General features: G+C 38.0%; 1 protein-coding gene across 7 annotated transcripts in view; it reads left to right on the top strand.

Moving 5' to 3' along the window:
• Positions 1–26583, top strand: part of KCNIP4 (potassium voltage-gated channel interacting protein 4) — a 1211769-nt gene that overhangs the window by 1159347 nt on the left and 25839 nt on the right. For all 7 annotated transcript variants that reach the window (XM_037829499.1, XM_037829495.1, XM_037829498.1 and 4 more), the window contains 2 exons: positions 15034–15103; positions 26135–26205. In XM_037829499.1, the coding sequence (XP_037685427.1) occupies positions 15034–15103; positions 26135–26205 (141 nt within the window). The remainder of the gene's footprint in view (positions 1–15033; positions 15104–26134; positions 26206–26583) is intronic.

The raw sequence follows: 26583 nt of genomic DNA, 5'->3' as shown, positions 1-26583 counted from the left end.
TGGCTCTGGGGTGGGGGTCTTCTTTCAGCCCACAACTCTGGGCTCTGGGCCACCCGACCCTCGGTAAAGAAGAGAAGATGGTGTGAGCCTGGAAGCACCCCAGCTCTGAGCATGACTTGCTTTCCTGGCAGCTTTTGTGAGCCTTATTCATTGTCCCCTTTTGACAAGAACCTCTGAAAACCATTAGGAGAACGTAAAGAAGGGTAGAAACTTCTCAGGTGAGAAACAGAATTTAATCAATCACAATAAACATATCTTCCACTTCTAGCCAAGCATCAGAGACTCAGGACTGACCCTGGAAACTGTTTCTTGCTGAGGGGAAATTCACGAAGGTTAGACAAAGTATCCTTTCTTAGAAGTGATAATAAGGAAGCAGAGGTAAAGAAATGTATTATCGAATACATTTAGAGCTGGGCTTGGCTGTTTCCTGTACCCTTCCTAGGAAAGTAGTTCAACAGAAGACTTGAGATGCTGTCCCATATCTCATTGATGGCATGTTTGAATTCAGTTATAAAAAAGTAAAATTTTTCATGATCTTTCACTCTGATGAGTATGAATATGAATATTTAATATCTATATTTAATGTGAATGTTTGATTAATGTCATTTTCCAAGAGAGAGTACCATGTCTACTGGTTCACCATTATACCCCCAGTGCACAGCAAAGCGCTTGGTATAGAAATATCTGTTAAATAAATGACTAATATATATAAATGACTAATATACATGTATATAATGAATAGGGTTGAAAAACTAGGATAAAGATCCTCATTAGTTTGTTTTTCTTTTCCTTAGTTACACTTACCTTTTGTGGAGGCAGCAGAGTAAGATGTGAAGGCCTTACATTCAAACTCAAGTTCAAATCCCAGGCCCACTGCCTAATATCTATCTGACCTCAGGAAAGTTTCTTAAATCTGAGTTCATTAATTTTATATATCATGCGAAACAATGTCTACCTCCTATACCTGTTATGAGGATTTCATGGGAATAACTATCTTCTACCCTACCTGGCTTAATGCCCAGCATACCTTGGGTGATCATTCAAAGTGAGTTTTACTCATTTCCCAACCCTTACATGCCCCCAAAGCCTCTTTCTCTTAGCACATACCTTAGAACAGCTTTTTAAAAATCTTGACCTAGACAAATCAGATCAACTGCATATAAGCACATATCGCTATAGTTTATAGATTCTTCCTTGTGCAACAGAACTTTCACCAAACTTGTCAGAAAACAATAAAGTGAACTCATTTTCAATTTTCCATTCTATAGAAAAGTATAATAAAATGGTAAGACAGTTCATGTTTGTTATGGGTTGAATAGTGACCCTAAAAACATATGTTGAAGTCCTATACCTCTGTACCTCAGAATGTGACTTTATTTGGAAATAGGGTCATTACAGATGGAATTAGGTAACTGAAAATGAGGTCATACCTTCATCCAATATAGCTGGTGTCCTTAAAAGATGGGAAGAGGGGGCGCAGAGAGAAAAGACAGCCATGTAATGATGGAAGCAGAGATTGAGGTAGGCCACAAACCAAGGAAAGCCAAGGTTTACCAACCACTCCCAGAAGCCAGGAGAAAAGCATGGAATAGATTCTTCTCTACAGACTACAGAGGGGGCATGGCCCTGCCAACACCTTGAATTTTGATGACTAGCCTCTAGAACTGTGAGTCAACACATTTCTGTTGCTTCAAGCCACCCAGTTTGTGCTATTTTGTTACAGCTGCCCTAGAAAACACCAGAAGCAAGGAAACTAAACCATTTTAAGTTAGGATGCTTTTGTCTACAAGTAACAGAAAATAAATAAAAATGGCTTACCCAATGAGAAAAATGTATAAACACATGTAAGAAGTCCAGAGACAATAGGTAAAATGAAGTCATGAATGAGCCAGAAGCAAGGCAATTCTCTAAGTGAGGAAAATTAGGTAAAGAGAGAATGAAATTGTTAGCTACAAAAATCCAGAAAATAAATACACATACAACTATGTATATTTCTGTGTTAATATGTATATATCATTATCTTAGTATCTTATTCTTTCTGATTGAAACATTGCATAATTCTTTTAAGCAGAATACTTTTTATTCAGTTGTTTTGATTTATGATAATATAATTAGGTTGATGTAATGCCACTATGAAAATGATGTAATCGATCTGCAAAATCTATGTATACTTATAACAATGTACTTGGAGATATAGGGCAGAAATAAATAAGGACACTGCACACTTCAGTATATGGAATACCATTCATGGCATTCATAAAAACAATATTCAATTTTGCAGTCAAGTCTTCAAACTTAAGAGCATTCTTCCCTTCAAAGCCAGTTAAACTAGTCATACCAGTAGTATAGTCACCAGTTGTGGTTAAAATAGTACAAGTATAAATCGTTTCTATCATTGTTTATACTTGTGAGTGTTACCACAGAAAGGACTGTTAAAAGGAAATGACCATGAAAATGAAAGTCAGCCCCTATTCAGAAGAAGTCGGCTGTGATGGGAAGAATCCTAAAGATAGCTCACCGAAGATTCCTGTCCCCTGGTTATTCAAACACTATGCAAGGTGCTCCTGTGAAGAGATTGTGACTATGTAATTAAAATCCCCAGTCAGTTGATCTTAAAATGCAGAGATGATCCCTGTGGGGCTGATCTAATTTCACGAGCTCTCTAAAAGGCAGAAGAGGACGTCAGAGAGATGCTGCAGAAGGGGAATCAGAGCTTTGCAGCAAGGGAAGGTCTCAGAGTGCTGTTGCTGGTTTGAAAACGAGAGGGAATGTGGGGCGGCCTTCAGTAGCTGAGAGAGAGGCACCTGTGGACAGCCAACAAGGAAGTGGGGAGCGCAGTCCTACGACCACGAGGACCTGAATTCTGCTGACAGACTGAATGAACTTGGAAAGGACCCCAAGCTCTGGAGGAGAAATGCAGCCAGTTGACATTTCAAATGTGAGACCCTCAGCTGCCCACCCAGCTGAGCCATGACAAACTCCTGAACCACAGAAATGAGAGATAATACATGGCTATATTTTTAGCCACAAAGTTTGTGGTAATTTGTTACACAACAATAAAAAATGAACATATAGAGCCTTTTCCCAGGGCACCGGTGTCTTTTTTTTTTTTCCAAATGCTTTTGGATGCCTTTTGAACTTATCTTTGTAATAAGTGACAAAATGAACCTTGACTGAATGAGCCCACCATTTGGCAGAAAGTCGGGGAAATTCTTTCTGATGGCCATTTAAAGCAAATAACTCTGCAGACATTCCAATAAGCACTCAGGACTTGGGCAACTTGGCTTTGCAGAATCAGTATAAGCGACCTGGAGGGAGAATGTTCAAGGAAATCAGCATTCAGAGACTGCTTAGCATTGTGCTAGGATCCTTATGCAAAAGTGTAATGTCATTTAGTTCTTCCCTATAAAATGCTATTATTTTCCACATTTTATACACTGAGACTCAGAAGTCCAGGAAATTTCAATGATTTCTTTGTTAGTAGTAGTAGTGCAGGGATTTGAATCCTTTTTTTTTGGTGTTGTGAATCTCATGTAATCTCCCTTTGCCACACAGTCAGAGAGCAGAGCCAGAAGTGGCAAGAAGCTTTGCCTTGGACCTTGGATTTCTGCTTCAGCCTGGGTGACCTCTTTGATCTCATGGAGCACAGATTGTGCCTATATCTTCACTTCACACAGCTGAGTTGAATCTAGATTATCACCCAGATATTGTCTCTTTTACAATGACCAGGTCTAGAAAATTCTTTTCCTGCTTTTATATTTTGTAATCTGCGATTCATATTTAGCCACTGTGACCCCAGAAGCGTGTTCAGGGAAAGCAGGAGCAGATTAATGCAACATTGGAAGCAGCAAAACACCGAAAATGCTATTCGTATCCAGTTTTTAATGTTTTCTTTTCATACAATGTTTATTTTAATTTTCATTTCTTATATTTACCTCTTATGTTAGCATTTCTTATTAACCATTTTACAGATGAAGAAACAGGCAAAGAGAGAATAAATGATTTGGGAAAGGTTCAAACACCTAGGAATATTAGAATAGAAATTTAAAGCCAGCTCCAGATATTAGCGATCAGCTTTTATGCTCTGAGAATTGAAGGGCTAATCTCATGATTTTTAATGAGTTTTTTACAACCCCCTTATGGAATACTTTGAGATTTTTAAAACTCATGTTGAAATAACTGTTTTTTCTTGACCCTGGTGGTCTCCCCTTTATTTCTGAGCTTGTATTTATGATAGCTTTCAGAGGAATAGGGGGTAGGGGGTAGGACCAGGATTTTGACTTCAAAACTTCTTCATAACCTTTTAATAGTCTCTGGAAGTGACCAGGGACAGAGATGTCCATAAGAGAAAGTGGTAGCTTTGAGTAGAGCATCAAAAATCCTCTCTCAGGACAATAGGATAAAGAAGAACCAGGGGAATTACAGGAAAAAAAAATGTTTGGAAGTATATGGAGTTCTAAATCTTGCACACACATTTTCAAGGAAACTACCAGAGCAAAGTTATTTTCTAATTTCTTAAAAGCTGAAAACTGACTGAATATTTATTTATCTGTTTAACACTTTCTTTTCTAAGCACTGCTAGGTCTGAAAAGGTGGGTTCCTGTCCTAGAGTTATTTACCAAATCTAAAGGGAGCAGAGAGGTCCACAACAGAATCTAGTGTTATCAGCAGTGTATGCCCTGGGATTGTATCATTTAAATTTGGAAAATTGCCTTATGATTGTAGGATATCCAGACATCTTTAAATTGCCAGGCTTCTCAAAGAGTGATTTTTCAGAGCAATCCAAATTTCAGATGAGGGGAGTAAATTTAATTTAAAAGAACATATGCTTCCCCAATTGGTTTAGGTATTAAGCAGGGTAGAATAATATGCAAAGACAGTCATGCTTTCCAGTTAAGTTCTTGGAGAATAAAACGCTTCACCCATCATTTTTATTATGTCAGTGAGTTTACATCATCCCATCTTGTGATCCTTATCATTGCTCTATGTGGATGGGTATTTTGCATTAATTTAATCAACTAATCAAAGGAACATTTTAAAAAGCATCAAAGGATAAAATGTCAAAGGATAAAAATTTTTGTCTTTGCTATGAAACATTTATAAAATTACTCAGCTTGATATGTTTGCATCTTGGAAACTTACCGAAGAAAATAAAACAATATTCTTTCCCAAGTGTTAAATATATACTAACAGTTTATGCTATATCTATAGCATATAACACAACCAGACAAAATAAAATTTGTTCAAGCAAACTTCTGTAAGGAGATCTCTTATTTGATTTGGGGGGGGGGGGGGCACTCCAGAACCAGAATCTTGACTATAATAATTGGATAGGGTCTATGTCACAGAGATAATGATAATTGAAAAGTAGTTTTAAATAATCACTTTTGAAAATAGCAAAAAAAAAATATATGAATGAACAGTTGGATTCAGACTCAAAAACTGCATAGTTTATTACTAAATTAACACACACACATATATATACATATATATATATATACACACACACACACACACACACACACACAGATAGATACCATGTATAATTAAGTTCTGAGATAAATTTTGAATATCTCCTCACCATGTAACTGATGACGGTACTTAAGCATTATGGATAAGGGAAGAATGCCTTTTCCATCCTGATCTAATTTATCAGTCAGAATAGTATTTCATAACAAAATCTCAGTGGCTTAAAATGTTCAAAAGTGTGTTTCTCATTCATACTCCATGTTCCTCAAGGGTTGGAAGGGGTCTTTGCTCATTAGAGTCCCTCAAGGATGCAAGCCAGTGGAGCAGCCACCATCTTGTATATGGTTGCCAGGCCAGAGAGAAAAGAGAGCTCTGGCCTGCCTGGAATCAACAATTAAATGCTGTACCCCATAAGTGGTATGTGTCACTTCTGCTTTCCATTCATTAGCCAAAGTCTGGCCCCAGCCAACCAAAGGGGACCCAGGAGATGCCATCCTCCCCTCTGTTCAGAAATAAGGAGAACTTGATAAACTGCCCTAAAGACTACCACATCTACAGTCCTGTTTTCCTTGACTTGTCCAATTCGGCTGTTCATATTTGGTATATTTCATGGGTTATTGCTGCATGTTCTTCTGAATTTTCAGGATGTTAATTTACTGGTCTCTGCTTACAAACTGGTATACAGCTCACTTTCATTCTGTTCTCTAATAATTGTACAGGTTAAGGAATTATTAATTTCCAAGAAGTGCCAATTTACCTGTTCCTAGAGTTAGAAAACTTCAAAGTTCAGAGCCAGCTATCAATTTTGAGGGCACACAGTCCTCCACAAGACTACCTTCACTTCTGACACCAACCGCAAGTTCTGGGGTTTCTCAAAACAGCTCTTGGTTTCAATAATTTGCTAGAAGGAGTCAAAGAACTCATCAAAAGCTATTGTACTCATGGTTATGGTTAATTATGGGGAAAGAATAAAAATTAAAATCAGCCAAAAGAATGGATGCATGTGGAAGAGTCTGGAGCCTTCCAAATGCACAGCTTTTATTGTCCTCTCCAGACGTGTTATCCTCCTACTACTAATGCATAACAAAATGCATGGAGTATTGCTAACCAAGGAAGATCACCTGGGTTTCAGTGTCCAGAGATTTTACTGGGGCTTCATTATGTAAGCATGACTGATTGATTGCCACATGGTTGAACTCAGTCTCCAGATTGACTGACACTGTGTGACCCAAAGACCTTACCCTAAGTCACATGGTTGATCTTTTTGGAATGGCCAACACAACCCTAAGATCCAGTGTGGCCAGCTCTTGCCCCAAACAACCACACTCTTGGGCTGAGGGCAAAAGCCAGACCTCTCTTTGAGGAAGGCCAAATTATTTACTACATCTCTCACTATTACTTCTTGCTAGGGGAACGGGCCCTTGTTCCTTATTTAGGGTGGTAATACAAGTCTACCTCTTTCTTTGCTCTGATCTGAGGGCCCAGTATCCAGTCCACTTTTCCTTTGTTTCTGTCCATAATCTGCCTGTGCTACTACTCAAAAGAGGTAGAAGTCTACGTCCTTTGTCAGGAAGAAGCACTGAAACGAGAGAGCTCATTGGCTCAAAACATGGATGCCGTGGCATTTCTGATGGTGGAAACCCAAGATTTCCAGTTTATGTATCTCTTGACCACTGCTGTATATGTCCTCCTTAGCACCAGGGATGTGTGTGAAGGTTGATGGATACATAGATGCTGAAGAGATGTGACATTATAGAGATCATGAAAGGTGTCTCAAAGATGTATTTATTTCACAAATACTGTTAATTTTTTTCAGAGATATTTTTGTATCAGAATTCTTCCATTTGAATTTCTGATGATGAATCTCCAAAGATACATTATTTAGTGATAATTTTGAACCTGAGAAGATGCATACACCTATTAGGGTGATTTAGGGAAGAGAAGACTTCATCAAATGGAATGGAAAATATTGCTGAAAAAAATACAGTTGATTTACATATCACTGCAGCCATTTCTAGATAATTCCACCAGTTCTCTGACAACTTTTGAGGAAATGCTGAATGATTTTCTTTTGATGTGAAAAGGCAAGGACTCTTGATGCAGCTCAAAAAGCATACTTACTAATCAATTTCTTACGCAAACATGAATCACTCTTCAAAGAACCATTCCCAACACCTTTCATAGTCTACTGTATTTCTAATGTACTCACCTAAGCATTTCTGGGGAAAACTTTCATTTAAATTAATAAATAAAGGGTTCCTGGATTTTTGCCAATATTTATATCCAGTTTGGTGGCCTTTATTCTTCTCAGCTGGCATTTACAATTGCAGTTTTCTCCTGCTTTGAGGGTGAACACTGATGATATTAGATGGAGTGAATTCAATTTATAATGATAGGGTAGGAGACATAACTCATATCTGCTTTACAGGCTCATTGCATTATATCAGACCTGCACTATCCTTGGTTCCAATGCTTGATGAACACAATTTAACCCCAATATATCCACCCTGCTGTTTCAGAAACCTTTTGTACACTGGACTTCTGCTTACTAAATTCTAGATTATTACTGCGAAACTAAGAGCTGATGTTTAAAGAACAAATATGTTGTGCAAGGAAGAGGGCTAAAATTTTTACATGTATTATCTTACATGTATTATTAATTCTCATAACAGTCCTTCTAGGATCAATAGTTATCCATGTTTTGCAGCAGGGAACAATGAGACTTATAGTAAGCAATTTGCTTGAAGCTACAGAGTTATTCTGTTGCAGAGTAATTCAACCAAAGCCTTCTACATAACTCCAGAGCCCAAAAGCACAATCTTGACACCAGACTGGAAATACTATCTGGAAGAAAATGCTGATTATTGTATGGACACAGAGGCATCAAGGCCTAATGTCAAAGCAGTAACCTGGACCTCAGGAAATTCAGACAACCAGAAAGATCAAGAGCCCACTGTGTGGTTATGGGCAATTGCTATAACCTCCTCAGCTTCAGTCTCATCACTTTTAAAATGAGGCCTTTGAATCAGATTATCAATAAGGTTGTTTTGAGCATTCAAGTTTCATGATTCTGTTATTTGTAAGGTATGTAGCTCACATTCATCTCAGTCTCATTATGTTCCTCTCTGACCTCATTTTAAAGGGTTTCATGTTCTTCTTAAGAATTCTTTGAAAGATACATTAAAATATATGGAAATCCTTTTCATAGAGTACTAGGTAGCTGTCATTTAGTTTTGAATTTTATGAAAAACATATATTGGGAGGGCAGGCATTATTATCCCATTTTATGTATTTTTTAAAATAAAATGAAGTGAATAATTTGTGCAAGATAAAATGGCTATGAGGTGACAGAAGGAGTGTCTAGTGCTGGATGGCAAATGAATTTAGGAAGAATTCTGAACCTGAATAGGGTCAAGATGGAAAGTGCTGTGATTGATTAGTAATGTCTGCCATGGGTAAGGGGTAGAGTAATAGAGGCAAATATATCAGGTATTTGACAGCTCTGGTCTAGAATACAGATTTCTTAACTAATCCTTTCACTAGCTTTTTATTCCAAGCTGCTTTATTAAATTTACTTGGGTAGTTTTCTGCACTCATGTAACAGATACCTACAAATTCTATTTGACACATAAAAAAATGATTTTCACATTCAGTATATAGTACAAGAATGAACCAGGATTCTGGTTAGTTTTCTCTTTCCACCCTACCTAGGAAGATAAGAATAACTATGATATGTTATAGTGTTACGGATTGGGTTGTATCCCCCAAAAAGGCATGTTCAAGGCCAAACCCCCAATCTGGTGAATGTTATCCTATTTGGAAATAGGATCTTTGAAAGTGTTAATAGTTAAGATGAGGCCAATCTAGATTAGAGTGTGTGTCCTGATCCAATATGACCAGTGTCCTTATAAGGAGAAGAAGTTTCCATAGTTAATAGGAGAGAGAGAAGACAACCATGTGACAGAGGCAGAGATTGAGTTATGCCACAGATTGCTGGCAAGCCCCTGCCAGAACCCTATAGATTTCAGAGAAAGCATTGCCTGCTGATACCTTGATTCCAGAGTTCTAGCCTCCAGAACCATCAGACAATAAATTTCTGTTGTGTTAATTCACCCAGTTTTTAGGTCTATTTAGGCAGCCCTAGGAAACATATGGGTAATCCTGAATCCACTCACTTTTAAAAAAAAATCACTTTAGGAATTGATATAGAATTCCTAAACATGTACTCTGGAGTTAGTCTACCTTGGATAAAATTCTTGCTCTCCCATTTTCTAATTATGTGAACTTAAACAGTTTCTCTCTAAGACAGTTTGCTCATGTGTATAATGGAGGTAATACTAGTATTTACCCATTCACATGAGATAATCCATGTACAGCATTTAATACAATGCCTGGAACATAGAAAGTATTCATATATATTAGTTTGTCATCATCCTTAGCATGGTAAATGTTGTTAGTATAAAATGTGAATTCTCTACTGATACTGCCATTGATATTAGTAGTGGCAAAGTAATCTTAGCACATTTACAATTGGTCATGACACTCATGGGGTCATAGTCTACCCAAGAGGACTGAAAAGGACCATCAGGGAACTCAACTGTAAGACCCAGAAAGCCAAATTCCTCTTCACCAACAGAGAAATCTAGGGCAGTTGTGTGCTAAGAAAATCCCATTTCATATTTACTGAAACTGATCATATCATGGTGAAGGGTTTAAGAAGCAGTAAAGGAAAATCACTGGTCACAAGAGATTAATGTACCAGCCAGCAGAATGTCAGGAGCCTCCAGCTCCGTAACTTTTGACAGAGTCGTCCATTTAGCCTGTCCCAAAAGCCAGAACCTTTGCCAAATCACTTTACTGAGAACTTTCTAAAATAATTTCTCGAGATATCTCAAACTATATTTCACAATATTATGTATATTTTAAAATCTGTATCACCAGTTTTGGTTGAAATAGCTTTCTTTTGCATGTGGCAATCCCCAGCACAGCCTTGATGGATGGCTCTGGTGCAAACCAACATTGTGTGTCTTCCCAAAGGGAATATTTCCATAGATGACTCATCCAGAGGCTACCTTTTCAGTCCTAGTGGAAGGAAGATGATAATCCAGAAGGAAGCAGAACACTGAAGTAAATGGAAGCAGGTAGCTGGGAGTTTGATTCCATCAAATTATAGTTCCACAAGAGCAAGAACAGTATTTTTTTAACTCACTCCTGTATCCTCAATACCCAGAACAGTACTTAACACACGAAGGCACTAAGTGACTATTTGTCAAAAGAAGGGATGAGTGGATGGCTCTGTCAAAAACCAGCTTTGTGACTTGAACAAGTTACTTCATCTCTCCAAACCTTATTTTCTTCATTTCCAAATAATTCCCATCTTTCACAGTTGTTGAAAATGTTAAGAGTGGATGTACGTAAGATGGAACTGAGTACGTGCTCAATTAGCAGCTGTTACTATGGTAATGTGGTCCAGCTGATTGCCATTAAAACATCCTTGTCTGCATGAAACACAAGCAAATCTTTTTATCTTTTGAAGGGATCCTACAAATATTTTTATGTGCCCTGGTAAATTTCAGAATTATGATTAGATTCACAAGGGAACTAAATTATAGCTCTGTTTGCTCATGGGATTTTGTTCATGTCAGTTCCCCAAGTGTTTCTGGTCGGCAGCTCCTCTGGGTGTGAGATTTTCTCATAAATTGTTGGTAGCAGCATAAATTGGTAGCCTTTATGGGAACAATGTGACAGTGCATATGAAGATCCCAGAAGTGGTTGAAACCCTTTTGTCTTGTGATTTCCCTTCTGGGATTAGTTGTAAAGAAAAAAACACAGGTGCAGTCACAGATGTCTGTGGTAGAATATCAATTACATCATTATCATATGTAGTCCAAGAATACTGAAGTCATCTCAAGGTCCAGCAATATGGCAAGTTCAAATGATGCATTATTATGCAGTCATTAAAAATCATGATATGAGAAAATGGTCAGGATATTTTGTAAAGTTAAAATAATAATAAGAGAAAATACTATATGTCTGCACTATCCAAATTTTATTTGTACAGTATATTAAATATATGCTTGGATAAAAGACCAAAGTGATCTTACTGTTAGCAATAGTTATCTCTGGGTAGTGGAATTATGTGTTACTCATATATTCACTTTGATTTTTTTCCATAGACAGAGAATTTTCATAGAACAATCATTTGCTAATAATCAGAAAAAAATGTAATTTTAAATAGAAGTCATGGAGGCTTTTAGAGTTATAGGAACTTCTCAAAGGATCTTTGAGTGCTGCTTCCCTCACTTTCCCTAAACCTGGTTACTTGGACTTCCTATGTCCTTCCTTTCAGAGTGAGGAAAGCCTAATGAACAAATTCATACTCAGCTATTTAGGCCTTACTGTATTTGTTTATTTGAAAGTATCAGCCTTTAAAATGACTCAAGGGGGAATGGAGACAATCTATAGTGTAAATGATTTGTAGGTTGCCACATCAGTGGGAAAAATTACATCAAAAAATAGATCTGTGGAGTTTCTTTCAGATAAGCCACTTGGGCAGATGTGGCTAACTGCTCCCCAAATTTGTATTCTTGTCTTCTTCCTGGGCACACATCGAGACTACATTCCCCAGTCTCCTCTGTGTTTGGGGTGGCCACGTTAAGTCGTTTCTAGCCAATGAAATAAGAGTGGAAGTGATACGCAGCACTTCCTCCCATGTATAATCTCCCATAATCTTTTTCTCCTTCTGGATGACAAGGATAGAGACAATCAGAGATTTTAGAAGGCATGTATCAAAGATGTGCTACCCACCCCCACCCAATATTATATGAGCATGAAATATACTTACATTCTGTTTGATTTGTTATATATTTGAGGACCTGTTTGTTACAGCAGCAAGAGTTAACTAAATATACCTACACTGTTTATGGCTTACATTTATTTTCATGGTCAAATTCATTGCTGATGGAGAGGTGACCACTCTACAAAAGAGGTGGGAGAAAAGTCAGAGAATAAATCATTTGCACCATTTTATAAATCACTAAAATCCTATAAAATTTGCTTAACTTTTCTCTCCTGAAGGTGGTGAAATACAATGGTTTCACATGAGAATTCTTCAGAATAAATAAAAAATCATCACTCTCTGAAATGCTATTTTTATGATCTGTTTTGTTTTCCATCTTCTCTTATTTAGATATAAGCTCAGTGAGGGCAAGACCTTTGACTTGTTTATTGCTATAGCTCCAGTTCCTAGGAGATTCCTAAATAATTGGCATGTGATAACAGATTTGTTGAAGGTGTAAATTAATGTAATAAATGCTGCATAGATAAAAACAAATTCACCTGGTGTCATGTACCATCCTGAAACTTGACCAGGAAGTTTCAGTTGGCAGAGAAAGGATTTGGTCTTGAACACAGTACATGATGGTTCAATTTCTAATTACCATTTCACATGACAAGATATCTATCAACCACATCTAGAGACCAAAGGTAGCTGATGAGTTTGCTGAGTGCAGATATCCCTTCACTTCCCATCCTCATATCTTGCTAGCATCACTTTAACTTTGAGGCAGTTTTCCAGCTCTGACCTTGCACAAATTTGCCACAAATAATAACACCTTGTTTGTTCTTTTCTTACTATCCTAAGCAGATGGCTCAGAGTCAAATAGCCAATAAATCACAATTTCCATGTATAAGAGGGACCAACTACCAAATGTTTATTTGCACTTAAATGTGGTTCTGTTGCTGCCAACTAGATAGAGTCTAAGCAGTCATTTTAATAAAAATTTTTGAGTGGTCAGCTATATTCATGTCATCTTCTCTCCTTTTTTGGTGTTGAAGTTGTTGATTGTCCATGTGTTTGCTTGTTTTTTTGCTCATTTGTTTTTGGTTATCTTTGCTGAAATCCTCCTAGGTCCTTGGGGCCAACATTATTTCCATAGGGCTCACCTAATTTGAGACCATGTGGTAGCATAAAGTCCCAAGTACACATTCCAGCTCTCCCACTGGCCAGTTGATTAACAGGGTGCTTTACCACTCAGAACCTCCGATTCCTCTTCTGTGAATGGAGATTTACTGGCTACCTAAATCACAGATGTATTATAATGATCAAATGAGAGAAAGTAAAACAAGCTTTGTAAACACAAATTCACATTAAAACTATAATTTAAAATCATGTTAATGTATCAGAGTTCCTACATTCAAACCAATGAATGACAAATACAAAGTTCTTCATGTGAAGCATATAAGTATTGAGTAACTGACTTATTGGAATAAAGAAAGATCAAATAAATTAATTAAGGTTATTAATGAGAGAACAATGATTTTAATGGTTAAAAACCATAAGAGAAGTTTGGTGAAGACACCAGGGATAGTGTCAAATTTAACATAAAATCAAATATTTATCTGTCCAAAGTTAGTTCTCTTGGGAAGTTAGCACACCCCTGATTGTCCACCTTGAGCTTAGTCCTGGGGAAACGGGGAGTGTAGAGATGCTGCGACAACTGAAGCAAGGGGAGCTTGGGTAAGATGAGACTATTTGCAGGAAGCTACTAAAAAAGAATGAACAGAGCTTATCTCTTTCCTACCTGCAATGGACAATTAACATCCCACCTGTGATTTGCTGTTGGACTACTGTGAAGTTGTCCATCTCCAATCTTCCAGGAGTCTCTACACCTCAGATGCCTGACTACACTGTCTTTGTAACTCCAGGAAGTAGAGAAGTTTTTCCCTGACCTGAGTCTCAGGTCCACTTGCTTAGTTCTCATTTTCTGCACCAAGGCAACCTTCTTCCGACATTTTGACATTTCTTTTCAACAAAATGCCAACTCAATTTTCAGAGGGGTGCTCTAGGGCTCCACCAAGTCAGTAGTCTGACCTTAGTGCAGTTCTCAAGGTCATTTTCAGTCAGTCTTACATAACCCCATCCATGGGACACAGGTGGGAATGCATTAAGCCCATGTCTGTTTCTTTTAGGAAACTTCTCTCCAGAAAGTCAAAAATATTTTGGGTCCCGTCTCATCCAGGGTCACTTGTTACAAAGTCATGCAATCATGTATTCCAGGAAATCTTATTGATGGGAGTTAGTAACTATTGCTGTCTTGAAGCTTCTTGGGCCACCTAAGATCTAAATGGGTCACGTATCTTCTCAATGAACTTGATTACAGGAAACCAACAAACCTCCGGAGGACACAGGACCAAGATCCAACAGAGCCCATGTTATAGGCATCTTGCAATATCCTTGCTGCCTGAAAAACAACATGATTTCTTCTTACCTTGCTGATAATAAACATACGTGTTCCTAAAATCAGCAATGTGTTCTTGAATGTGTCAGACCAGTTTTGATGCTTATACAAACATTTTTACATCTGTGCTTTTTTTTCGTTCTGTGAGAACTAGAATAAACAGAAGTTTAAAATGTGCCTTTATCTATAAAATAAAGTAATAATAGATGGGTAGTTAAGTTTCTTGGTGAAGCTTGGCGTGGTTGACAGTTCTGTTTCAAAAATGCTCCAAAAATAAGCATTATGAACACTTTGCCTCATTATGCTTCTCTGTCATTTTCTCTAGGAATGCCCCAGTGGTGTTGTTAATGAAGAAACCTTCAAAGAGATTTACTCTCAGTTCTTTCCACAGGGAGGTAAGTACAAATGTGGACTTGTTCATATATTCTCAGAGTTAGAATTATGCTTACAATCTTGAATTTGGTTTAATTTTTCATGCCATGACTCTACATTTTTAATTTTTATGCAAAAGACTTAGTACATCATGCAAGTGCATATGATTTTCAATGTTATCATAAAAGTGAGCTAGTTACAAAGTTATCAAATACCCCAGAGTCACTCTTCAGTTGCACACAACTGGTAGTATCAACGTATGCTTGATGTTATGGCTATTAAATGCACAGGGCGTTCTGATTGTAATGACTTGGTACACAGATGTGCCACAAAGCTCTCTCACATATACTATAGGTCTCATCTGATTCCCCCAACCCTCAAAAGTGGGCAAATATAATTATCCTCATTTTACAGATGTGAAATCTAGGGCTTAGAAAATTAAATGGCTTGCTCAGGGCCATGTATTTACTAAGTGGCAGATCTAGGTTAGAACCCAGATTTTTTTATAGCCTAACCCAGTGCACTTTCAGCTGTTCTCTCCCTTTCAGCAGCTTTTTGTTATGCATCTCCTCCCAGTACAAGGAAATTAATACTAGAGATTAATTGGAAGGGAAAACCCAAGGGTAGTATAATGTTAACACATATAAATGTTTGTGTAAAGAGATATATTTGCAGCTGGACTTTATCATTTCTCTTTCCATCATCTAAGAAGATGCCTACATCAAACTAGTCATACTGCCTGCTGTGTGTCCAGCTGTGTTAGGTGCTGATAATGTAAGGCATATAGGACAAATAGGATGTGGTCCCTGCCCCAAATAGCCTCATACATAGTCTAGTGTAGCAGATAGACAATGTCAACAGGCAGTATAAATGTGAAGGAATATAAGAAGTTTTAAAAATGGTATGAGAACACAGTGTAATCAGATTAGCTGAAAAACAGGGAAGACATAAAAATAAGCTTCACAGATACGTTGAACCTGAGCAGAAGTAGCTGCCATTCATGAGGTGTCTAAAATATGTCTGTCTCTAGCATGCATTATCTTTCACCATCCAAAATGCCTGGCTATGATCCTCTCCTTTTTAGAAATGTGGAAACTAAGGTACAGAGAGGTTTAACTGTTTCCAGAGCCTATACTCTTTCCACCGCCTCATCACACAGCTCAGGCGAGTTTGTACTGATCAGTGCAGTGTGTTCCAGTTTTCAGAGTAGAGAGGGATGGTCCAAGCAAACAGAGCATAAGCCAAGGCTCAGGGCATTAAACCTGAGGTGGGCATGCACAGGGAACTGCCAGGATTGGGGTATGGTTGGCCTAGGGAGAGAAGATGGAAAGCGAAAGGTCCTAGGGTGTCATGCATGCCATATTAAGAAATGTGGACTTTATCCTCGAGGAGATGCAAAGCCACTGATGGGTTTAAGAAGGCTGTGCCATGATCAGGCTTGTGTTTTATATACACTCCTCTGATGGCAGGTGGATGATTAACTTGGGGTAGGAAATATTGCAGGCAAGGACATTAAGGAAGTTACTGGGAGGAGTATAAAAAGCAATGGGCACCATGAAATTCCAAGACACTTCGGTTGAAGGGTTCTGACAAGAAAAAGGAGTCCATGAAGGAGAGACTGACAGTTGAGAGAGAATAAAGATATTAAAAACTGTAGCCAAAGAAGTGGTGTCAGCAAGATGGCGTAGTAGGGAGCTCCTAACACACATCGCTTCCAACAGTAACATTGAAAAATAAGCAGAAACTATCAGAACCAACTTTCCCAGAACTCTGGAAAATAGTCAGTGTAACAGTAACCAAGCAAATGTGTAATCAAGAAAAAGGCAACCTAAAAACAGTAGAAAAGTTGCATAGCACATTTACTCCCCTGGCCCCAGCCCCTCTCCTGGCTTCACTGAGTCTGTGGGATGGTGGTCCGTTGTCTCAGTGCAGGACACTGGTGTGGGGCTATGGAGTAAACATAGCACACCTAATGCACAAATTTAGTGTGTTTGGATGTCTGTTCCAACCCAGCTAGTGGGACCCTGAAATATTGACTCAAGGTACTCTTCTACTTCACGTAAACTGGAACTCACTGGGGGCAAGGAAGTGGTATGAAGAATTGGCACAGAACTGAGTAAACTGCAGCTACCTGGTGTGAAAGATTGCTGTTGAGACATACGGTACACTACCTGGGGCCCAGAAGGAGGAGAAGCTGGGGAGAGGGGAAAGAGGGTTTTCATTGGCACGGCAGAGTGTGTGTGTTGGTGGGAGTGGTTGGGGGGGATTGTTTAGGATACCCAGGAGCAGTCATGCATCTTGGAGAAATAAAAGCTAACTGTGCACACCAAGGGCAAGACTCATGCCCAGAAAAACCCAGAAGAAACTAAATGTTTACCTCAGGCTGCTCTATGGGCTCAATATAAGCTGGGCTAAGCATTGAGAGAGAACACAGAGCCAGTTTACACTAAAGTTTTCACCAATATTAATGATTAAAACAACAATACCAACAACAAAGCAGACCTTGGGGAAGGAGGAAAATCTGATTTCCTAGGTTAACACATCAAAATTTAAACAAATAAATCATGAGGCATAAAAGAAACAGGAAGAGAGAGACCATCTAAAGGAACAAAAATAAAGCACAGGAACTGTCACTGAGGAAGCCCTGACATTGGAATTAGTAATCAAAGATGTTAAGTCAACTCTCCTAAATAAAAGGAAATCAGGAAAATGATATATGAACAAAAGGAGAAATTCAATAAAAAGAAATTTTTTAAAGAAACTGAACAAATTCTGAAGCTGGAAAGTACAGCAGCTGAGATTTTTAAAAAGCCACTAAAGAGGTTCCACAGCAGATCTGAACAGGCAGAAGAAAGAATCTGTGAACTTGAATATAGGACAACTGAAATTATTCAATCTGAAGAGCAGAGAGAAAAAAGAATGTGAAGAGTGAACAGAACCTAATCAACTTGTGGGACACCATAAAGCACACCAGTACATCTGTATTGGGAGTCCCAGAAGACAGGAGAAAGAGAAAGGATCTTTCTGAGAGAAGCTGAAACCCTGGTACATCATTGGTAGGAATGGAAAATCATGCAGGCCCTGTGGAAAGCAGTTTGGTGGTTTCTCAAAAAATTAAGAATAGAGTTAATGTGGAATAGAGAAAACCTGAAACTCTCTTCTACCAAATATCTAGCTCAATATCTCAACTTGTTTGCCTCCACTCAATTTGCCACCTTCTTAGAGAGGCTGTCCCTGGCCACCCTATCTTAAAGTGCAACCCCTTAAACATTACCTATCTTCTTTTCTTGTTTTATATTCCTCTTTAGTCCTCCAGACCACCTAATAATATAAATTTTACTTATTTTGTTGTTGTTTATTGTCTCTCTCCCAACTAGAATGTCAGCTCCAAGGGAACAGAAGGTTTTTTTCTGTTTTGCTCCCTGCTGTATGGAAGAGTGACTGGCATTTAGTGGCACTTTGACAAATCCTTATTGCATGAATGAATGAATGAATGAATGAATGTCACCCACATCATACATGGCTAGAACGTAAAACAGAATATCTGCAAAGCACATTTTGTAAAGTGTATGACAAATATTAGTCATTTTAGACAAAAATTAGATTCCTTTTTAGTGTTCAAAGCATTTTCTGTGGTGTTTTACTAGTTTTAAGACATTTCATATATGGATTACTAAAACAGAAATTTTCTTTTAAGAGGGTCTTTTATAAGAATTAAATTAGAATTCTGAGAAAATGAAGGGCAAGCCATGATTTCATGGATTTGGATATACCATAGGTATAGTAGATTGAACAGTATCCCTGTCAAATTAATGTCCACCTGGAACCTCCGAATGTAACCTTATTTGGAAAAAGAGTCTTTCAAGATCTAATTGGTTAAGACGAGCTCATACTGGATTAGGATGGCCCTAATTCCAATACTGGCATCTTTATAAGAGAAAGGAGAGGGAGAGAGTCAAACCCAGGAACAAAGACACACACAAAGGGAAGATAGCTGTTCTGGTTTGCTAGAGCTGCCATCATGCAAAATACAAGAAAGAGATAGGCTTTTATAAAGTGGATTTATTAGGTTACAAATTTATAGCTCTACAGCCATAGAGGTGTCCAAACTAAGGTATCAACAAGAGGATACTTTCACTGAAGAAAGGCCAATGGCATCTGGAACACCTCTGTCAGCTGAGAAGTTACCTGGCCGAGATCTGCTGGTCCTTTGCTCCTAGGTTGTGTTTCAAAATGGCTTTCTCCAAAATGTCTCTGGGCTTCTGTCTTGCCTCCTGTCTCTCAGCTCCTCTGCATCCTTGATTCTTTCTCCCAGGGCATTTCTCTCTAAGCATCTGAGGGTCCTCTCTTAGCTTCTCCAGGGCGAACTCTGGGGTTCATCTCTTAGCTTAGCATCTCCAAACATCCTTCTGTCCACATCTCCAAGCATCTCTAAGTGTCAACAAGCATCTGGGTTTGTGTCGGCTCTCAGTTTCTCTCTTAAATACTCCAGTGAACTAATGAAGACCCACCCTAAATGGACAGAGCCACACCTCCATGGAAATAATGTAACCAAAAGTATCACCCACAGTTGGGTGAGTCACATCTTCAAGGAAACACTCAATCACAAGTTTTCACCCTAATCAAAAGACTAATAAATCTGCCCCCCAAGATTGCACCAAAGAACACGGCTTTTTGGGGGACATAATATATTCAAACTGCACAATGGCCATGTGAAGAGAGAAGTAGAAATTGGAGTGATGCAGCTACAAGCCAAAGAATGCCAGTGGTTGCTGGCAACTACCAGAAACTAGGAAGAGGCATGGAACAATTCTTCCCTAGAACCTTCAGCAGGAACATGCCACTGATGACACTTTGATTTTGAACTTCTAGCCTCCAGAACTGTGAGAGAATAAATTTCTGTTGTTTTAAGCCACAGAGGTGGTGGTAATTTTTTACAGCAGCCCTAGGGAACTAAGACAGTGGATGGCAACAACTGCACCCTATCCCCAATGTCAGTGCATGGTGGAAGCCTGATCCAACAGGCAGAGGCAAGTTGGCTGCATCTCCTGATGCCAGGATTGTAGTGGGTCCATAGTCACCATTAATGAAAGATCAATTTGGAATATCCTTTAGTTACATCATATATTTCCAAATTATTTAAAACCCATGGAATTTTTGAAGAAAAATTATGTTTACTATCTAGGTATCTGCCAACATGTTACTTATCAAAGCACCTAGCTCAGATTGAAATCTTAGAGTTATCCTTGGATTATTTATCTCAAATGAAAGTTAATACATGCTGCAAACTGGATACAGCTTTACATTAAAATTTTATCTTCATTTGAAGAAGAACATCTCTGCATTAGAGAACATCTACTTTAGCACAATCTTTTGCAAAGGATTGTTTTTACCAAATCCAAAGGGATTTGAGGACAAATCACTTTTGTACTCTTAAAAATTCTTTGATTATTCATGTTAATTGAATGCATAAATCTAAAAGTGCCATGCATTACTGAAGGAAATGAAACGTGTTAAAGAACAATGACTTCCAATTATAAAATTAATATCATGCATGCAAATTGTATCTTGCAGTACTGCTAGAAAAGGAAAAATGTCCTAAGAAAGAATATAATCTCTGATGGCAGGAAAATTCATGTTGTTATGGCCATCCTCACTCTTCCACAGAGTCACCATTTATTTAGTCTGATGGTCTGAAAGCAACAGGTTTCTCTCATTATGAGCAGTTAACAATGATGGGTCTGTAAATCATGTATCGCCGTTTTCTCCAGAAAATACTTTGCTTTATCTAGAGAACTCCCTGCAATTTTTATTGCTTGAGGCTCTTAGTTTCCTCACCTGCTTAGCTAGGCAGTTTACCAAGCACATATTTGGTGTTCTGGATGTCAGAGCATCTGGACTGGGCACAGAAGTCTCTGGTTTGTAGGCGATGAAGTATGTCTACCATAAAACAAACAAGAAATGGCTTGTTGGTGTTGTTATCCTTATAGTTACAGCAATACTTTTCCAATTCCATGTGCAGGAAAAGCTTTAGAGTGTCAGCTCTTAGCTCATTAAGCATTTTTAAAGCCCATGAAAATTGTAGCTTCTTAGGTTCATGTTGTAGGAACACTGCTTACTTTGTGTGCTTACTTTATGTCCCCCGAGAAAAGGCCATGATCTTTTAATCCAATCTCATGGGATATTGGGATTAGGTTGTTTCCATAGAGATATGACCCACCCAACTGTGAGTGACACCTTTGGTTAGGGTGTGACCTCTGCTTGAATGTTTCCATGGAAGTGTGGACCCACCCATACGGCATGGATCTTGACTGGTTACTGGAGTACTTTATAAAGAGCCACACAGGCCCAGATGCTTGCTGCAACTTAGAGACACTTTGAAGATAGCCATTGAAAGCTGACATTTTGGAGAATGCCATTTTGAAAAGCAGCCTGGGAGCAAGCAGACGCCAGCCACGTGCCTTCCCAGCTAATAGAGGTTTTCTGGATGCCAATGGCCTTTCTCCAGTGAAGGTACCCTACTGTTGATGCTTTACCTTGGACACTTTATGGCCCTAAGACTGTAACTTTGTATCCAAATAAACCCCCTTTATAAAAGCCAATCCATTTCTGGTATTGTACATAATGGCAGCATTAGCAAACTGGAACACTTTGGATCTAGACACCCTGATATACAACTGTTAAAAGAATGAATAACTGAGTTCAACTCAGAAGTTGAAGCCAACAAACATTTCCTCAGCAGTGACGGTGTGTGAGGTACATGGTTGAGTTCTTCAGACATAAAGATCTAAGAAAACAAAAGCAAAAACCTTCCATCCAATGAGAATACTTTTGTCCTAGGGCAGTAGTTCTAACAATTTTCAGAGTGATTTATAGAGGATTTAATGAATAAAAACTACTATTCATGTATATAAAACTGCCTCATGGTAGTAACAGTCTTGAATGCTATATTCAATATATATTGACCTTCTTCTTTACCTTGTACTTGAACTTAGGTGGGAGTAGGGGTTGTGATGGGTAGAAAGACTTCAACTGGATTTGTTTCAGTTCATGGACCTGGACATGATAGTTAAGTGCATTTCTTCAAATACTCCAAAATGTATGCCTATCAGTGGCTTTTTGAATCAAGGAGTTATTTAGTATCATCAATGTCTGGAAACAGCTGGGTTAAGAACACTGGACTAAGTCAAAAGTCTTGAGTTTGAGTATAAATTCTACCACCATCAATGCATAGGATCTAGAATAGTTTATTTCTGGGCCTTAGGTTCTTCCTCTGTAAACTGTGGGAGTCAAACGCAAAAAATCCTCAGTTTTCTTTCTACTCTAAGATCCTTTAATTATTTTTTTTAATTAGAGAAGTTGTGGTTTTACAGAGCAATTGTGTGTAAAATACAAGATTCCTATATACCATCCTATTCTTAACACCTTGCATTGGTGTGATATATTTGTTACAATTGGAGATAGCACATTTTTATATTAGTACTATTAACTATAGTCTATGGTTTAACTCAGGGTTCACTGTGGTTTGCAGTTCCATGGATTTTTTTTAAAATGTATTCTAATACCATATATATATGTGTGTGTGTGTGTATATATATATATATATATATATATAACCTCCCCTTATAACCACATCCAGTTATACATTTCAGTGCTATTATATTCAGTGTTGTGCTATCACCACCATCCATTTCCAAAACATTTCCATCATTCCAAATACAAATTCTGGACATTTTAAGCCTTTACTTCCTATTCCCTACCACCACCCTGACCCCTGGTAACCTATAAGATCTTTAATTCCAAGAGCTGGTGTCGGAATGTCATAAATTCACTGCCAACTCTACCATTAACGAACTAGGTGACCTTAGCTGAGTCACTTAAGCTACCTGCGTCTATTTTCCACCTTTGCAAAAATGCAGATAAATAGCTAAACTTATCCAAGATCTCTTATTTAATGATCCATAAACTTCTTCCTCAACTGTAAAATTTCAACATTTAGTTTTTAATTTCACAAGTAAAATCACAAGAAACTGAGCCAATCTCAGTATATAAACTTAGCATTGATTTTTGCTATATATGAAGAGAGATCATTGTAATATCATTTGAGTCCTGTGCTAAACAAGTATAGGAACTGTACTGAAACTAAGAATCCAGGATATCATAACTTCATCCTATCAGTGAATATTTACTGAGTGCCTGAAAAGATCAAAGTCAGATGAAACCAGAACTGAAGGAGCTTTTGCCAACAGTTTTCCTTGTCTTCACTAGGTCCAGCTGAGGGCCAAGCCAGACACTTCTAGAGCCTTAGTTCCTTCCTCTTGCCCAGTCAAAGCCAGTGGCTTCATTCCTCTTCTTTAAAAATGTTCAGTATTTCCAATGTCTGCCAGAAAAAGTCTTCATCAAAAGCCTCAATTTGTTTCATGACAAATTCTACTGTTGTTTATTGAGGGTGAAGTTGCATCGAATTAGAACTCCTTTCACTTAGACATACAATAGAGTTTTCTAAAAAACAGTAACTTTTTTAGGAGAAGGCATATTACATCTGCAAATGAATTGATGATATTTCCTTGATGTAGCTGAAATAAGCATGGATTGTCTAATAAAGAATAATAATAATAGCTTATATTTATTGAGCATGTAATATCTGCCTGTGATTATTCTGAGCACTTTGTGTATAGTATCTTGTTTCATCTTCCTAACAACTCTATGTTACTGGTCTTGTTCTAATTTTGTAGATGAGGAAACTGAGTCACAGAGAAGTTAAACAACTTGCCCAAGGTCACACAGCTAATCTTTGACAAAGCTGAGATTCAAATACTGGTAGTCTGACTCTAGTCCCAATACTATTGGCAACCACACTCTACATAGTATATTAAAGTTGGAGAACTGTCTTAACTTCCAGGGTATTTGCCAAAAAAAATTTTTAAAACCCCAAGAAGTTCTCTAGACCACATTAGCTCAGATCTTGAGAGCATATTTCTCATGTGTCAAGCTTTAAAGTTGTAACAACCCCATTTGAGACTAATAGCCATTATCATATGCCCATGTTAACTAGTTTTGTAACTTTTAAAAAATTGCAAACATCGTTTGTTCTGAGCCATTATTCACGACAAGTACTGCTTGCTGAAGTAAAGGAATTTATCCTGATTATGTAAACAGGGTAGTAAGAGACCTGCTTAATGAAGCTTATTATAAACTATGCTAAATCTCTTTTTGTCTCCCCTGAAAATAAGTTTAACATACTGCCTGTCAACTCATATCTCCACAGGGCAATAAATAGTTCAAGAAGTCAGAGAAAAAGTACTTTTGTGAGCAAAACAACTTTGCAAGTAAAAATAGTTTGCAATTCTTGATAACTCTTTTCTGGGACTTCCAATGATTGTAGTGTTTCTTGTAGTTAAACCATTGGTCCCATATCCAAATTGATTTCTTCTTCCCACCAATCAATACTAGACAGCTATCCATTTTGGATATTACTATTTTACATAGTACTTAGACCCAATTTGCAGTGCCTTTTTAGTTCATTGTAAATAGTGATAATAATTCATATGTTTAAAAATAAGTGGCTCCTCATATCATGTTTAGAGGTGAGAGGTGAAAGAAATCACCACCATCATTTTGAGAAACTGAGTAAAGTCTACCCTGTGAAATGTATGGCCTTGGGTAGTGTCATCCAGTGGGTTGAAGCTTTAAGGAAAAGCAGTCCATAAGTAGGCCATAGGTGCTGAGGGCAGGAAGAGAAGTTTGGATGACCTCTGACCTCCCATATTTGGAGTAAAGGCAATTCTTTTATGACTTTTTAAGAAGCTCTGACTTAGCTTCTTGACAGCATTTACAAAAGCAATGCATAAAGTAAAATATGAATAAAAATTTTGTTAAATCTCAATAAAAATAAAGGTTAAAAGTTATAAAATAGAAATAGATGAAATTTTAAATAGAAGGCAGAAGGCTATAGCCAATGAGCTCAAAGTTTACAATTTTTAAAAAACTTAAAAAGATTAAGATAAAAGGCTAAAACCCATAAAGATGGAACATTTAAAACAATCATGTAAATTTTATCAAGGGTCAAGAAAAGAAGCACTTAAGAAATTAAAACTGTGCACTAAGAAAAGAGAGCAATACGAAAAAATATATACATTTATAATGAAAAGGCAGAGAGCTCAGAGATTAGGAAAACAAAGGAGAAATAGGAGAAAATGAAGGAAGAAAATATGAGGGCAGAACTTTCTCGAAGCAAACTAAGAAGGAGCATTGGATTTCAGTTCCTCCATGTCATTAGGAAACATCCTTAGGCATCAGAGGCGAGAACTGTTGCACCATTACCCAGAGCCAGAACCCCGCCCAGGCAGAGCAGTGGCTTCTCAGTGCATGCAACTGGGAACAACCTGACCTACAACTACTGCCAACATGGTGACAGAAACTTCCCGCATCCCCACCATCCCCATTCCATCAGGCAAGCTTACTGGTTGTGGGCTAGCTTGATCTTCAGAGTCAAAGACACGAGTTCATGTCCCAGCTTTACTGCTTACTCACTGTGTGACTTTGGGCAAGTTTATCAACCTCTCTTAGTTCCAACGTCCTCATCTGAGAGGTGAAATAATGAAATTACTAATGATAACAAGAACATTAACAATAGAAACTCATCTTGCTTTTGTTATCAGTTTTTCTGTTATTTTTACTGCTAGAGAGAGTCTCTACCATGCACTAAGCACTTTCCAGACACAACTCACTTAATTCTCACATCCAGCTATGGTACCACTATTTGACCCAGTGTTGGTGGCGTCACCCAAGAATCCTACATGTGCAAAGTGTTTCCAGCCAGAAACTCACAGGGGACATTTGTCACCAACTGCCCTTGTGTAGGTAGATTTTTCCTATGTATCCCAAATTCCATTCCTCTGCTGAAAGAGGATGGGCAGATGGGAAGAAAACACAAGCTATAGGAGGTGAATAAATTAATTTTCCTGAATAAAAGAAGGTTTGGGCATGCTATAAAAGTGTTACATAAGATAATGAAACACTGCCTTAATCATATTCCCTTTTCAAAATTTCAGACTCTACTACATATGCACACTTTCTGTTCAATGCATTTGACACGGACCACAATGGAGCTGTGAGCTTTGAGGTAAGTCCCAGGCTATTTTCTTATCATTTCACTGTAGACACTCTGAAAGGTTTTTAGTCTTCTTAAAGGGAAGATTTAGTTTGCTGGTTTGATAATTTTTGAACAGGGGAAAAAAAGCTCAGATACACCTCCTTCCCCTCACTGAATTTTCAAGAAGCTGCTGTCCTTATCTTCCAAAGGGGGGCAACTTACAAGCCACATTCAGATTGCTTTTCTAGTCCTTTATATCTGTTTGTACCAGAAAAATCCATTTAGCCAACAATTCTGGAAGGTTGGCTGCTTAACCAACATTTACTGGCATCTACTCTATGTCAGTCACTGTAGTAGAGTTTAGAAATTCAAAGATAAGAAAAGTTAAAGACCCTGCCCTCAAAGGGC

Source organism: Choloepus didactylus, chromosome 3 (genome assembly GCF_015220235.1).
Source record: "Choloepus didactylus isolate mChoDid1 chromosome 3, mChoDid1.pri, whole genome shotgun sequence".
NCBI lineage: Eukaryota > Metazoa > Chordata > Mammalia > Pilosa > Megalonychidae > Choloepus > Choloepus didactylus.
Note: the sequence above shows the minus strand (reverse complement) of the source record. Positions and strands in the feature narration are given on the sequence as shown.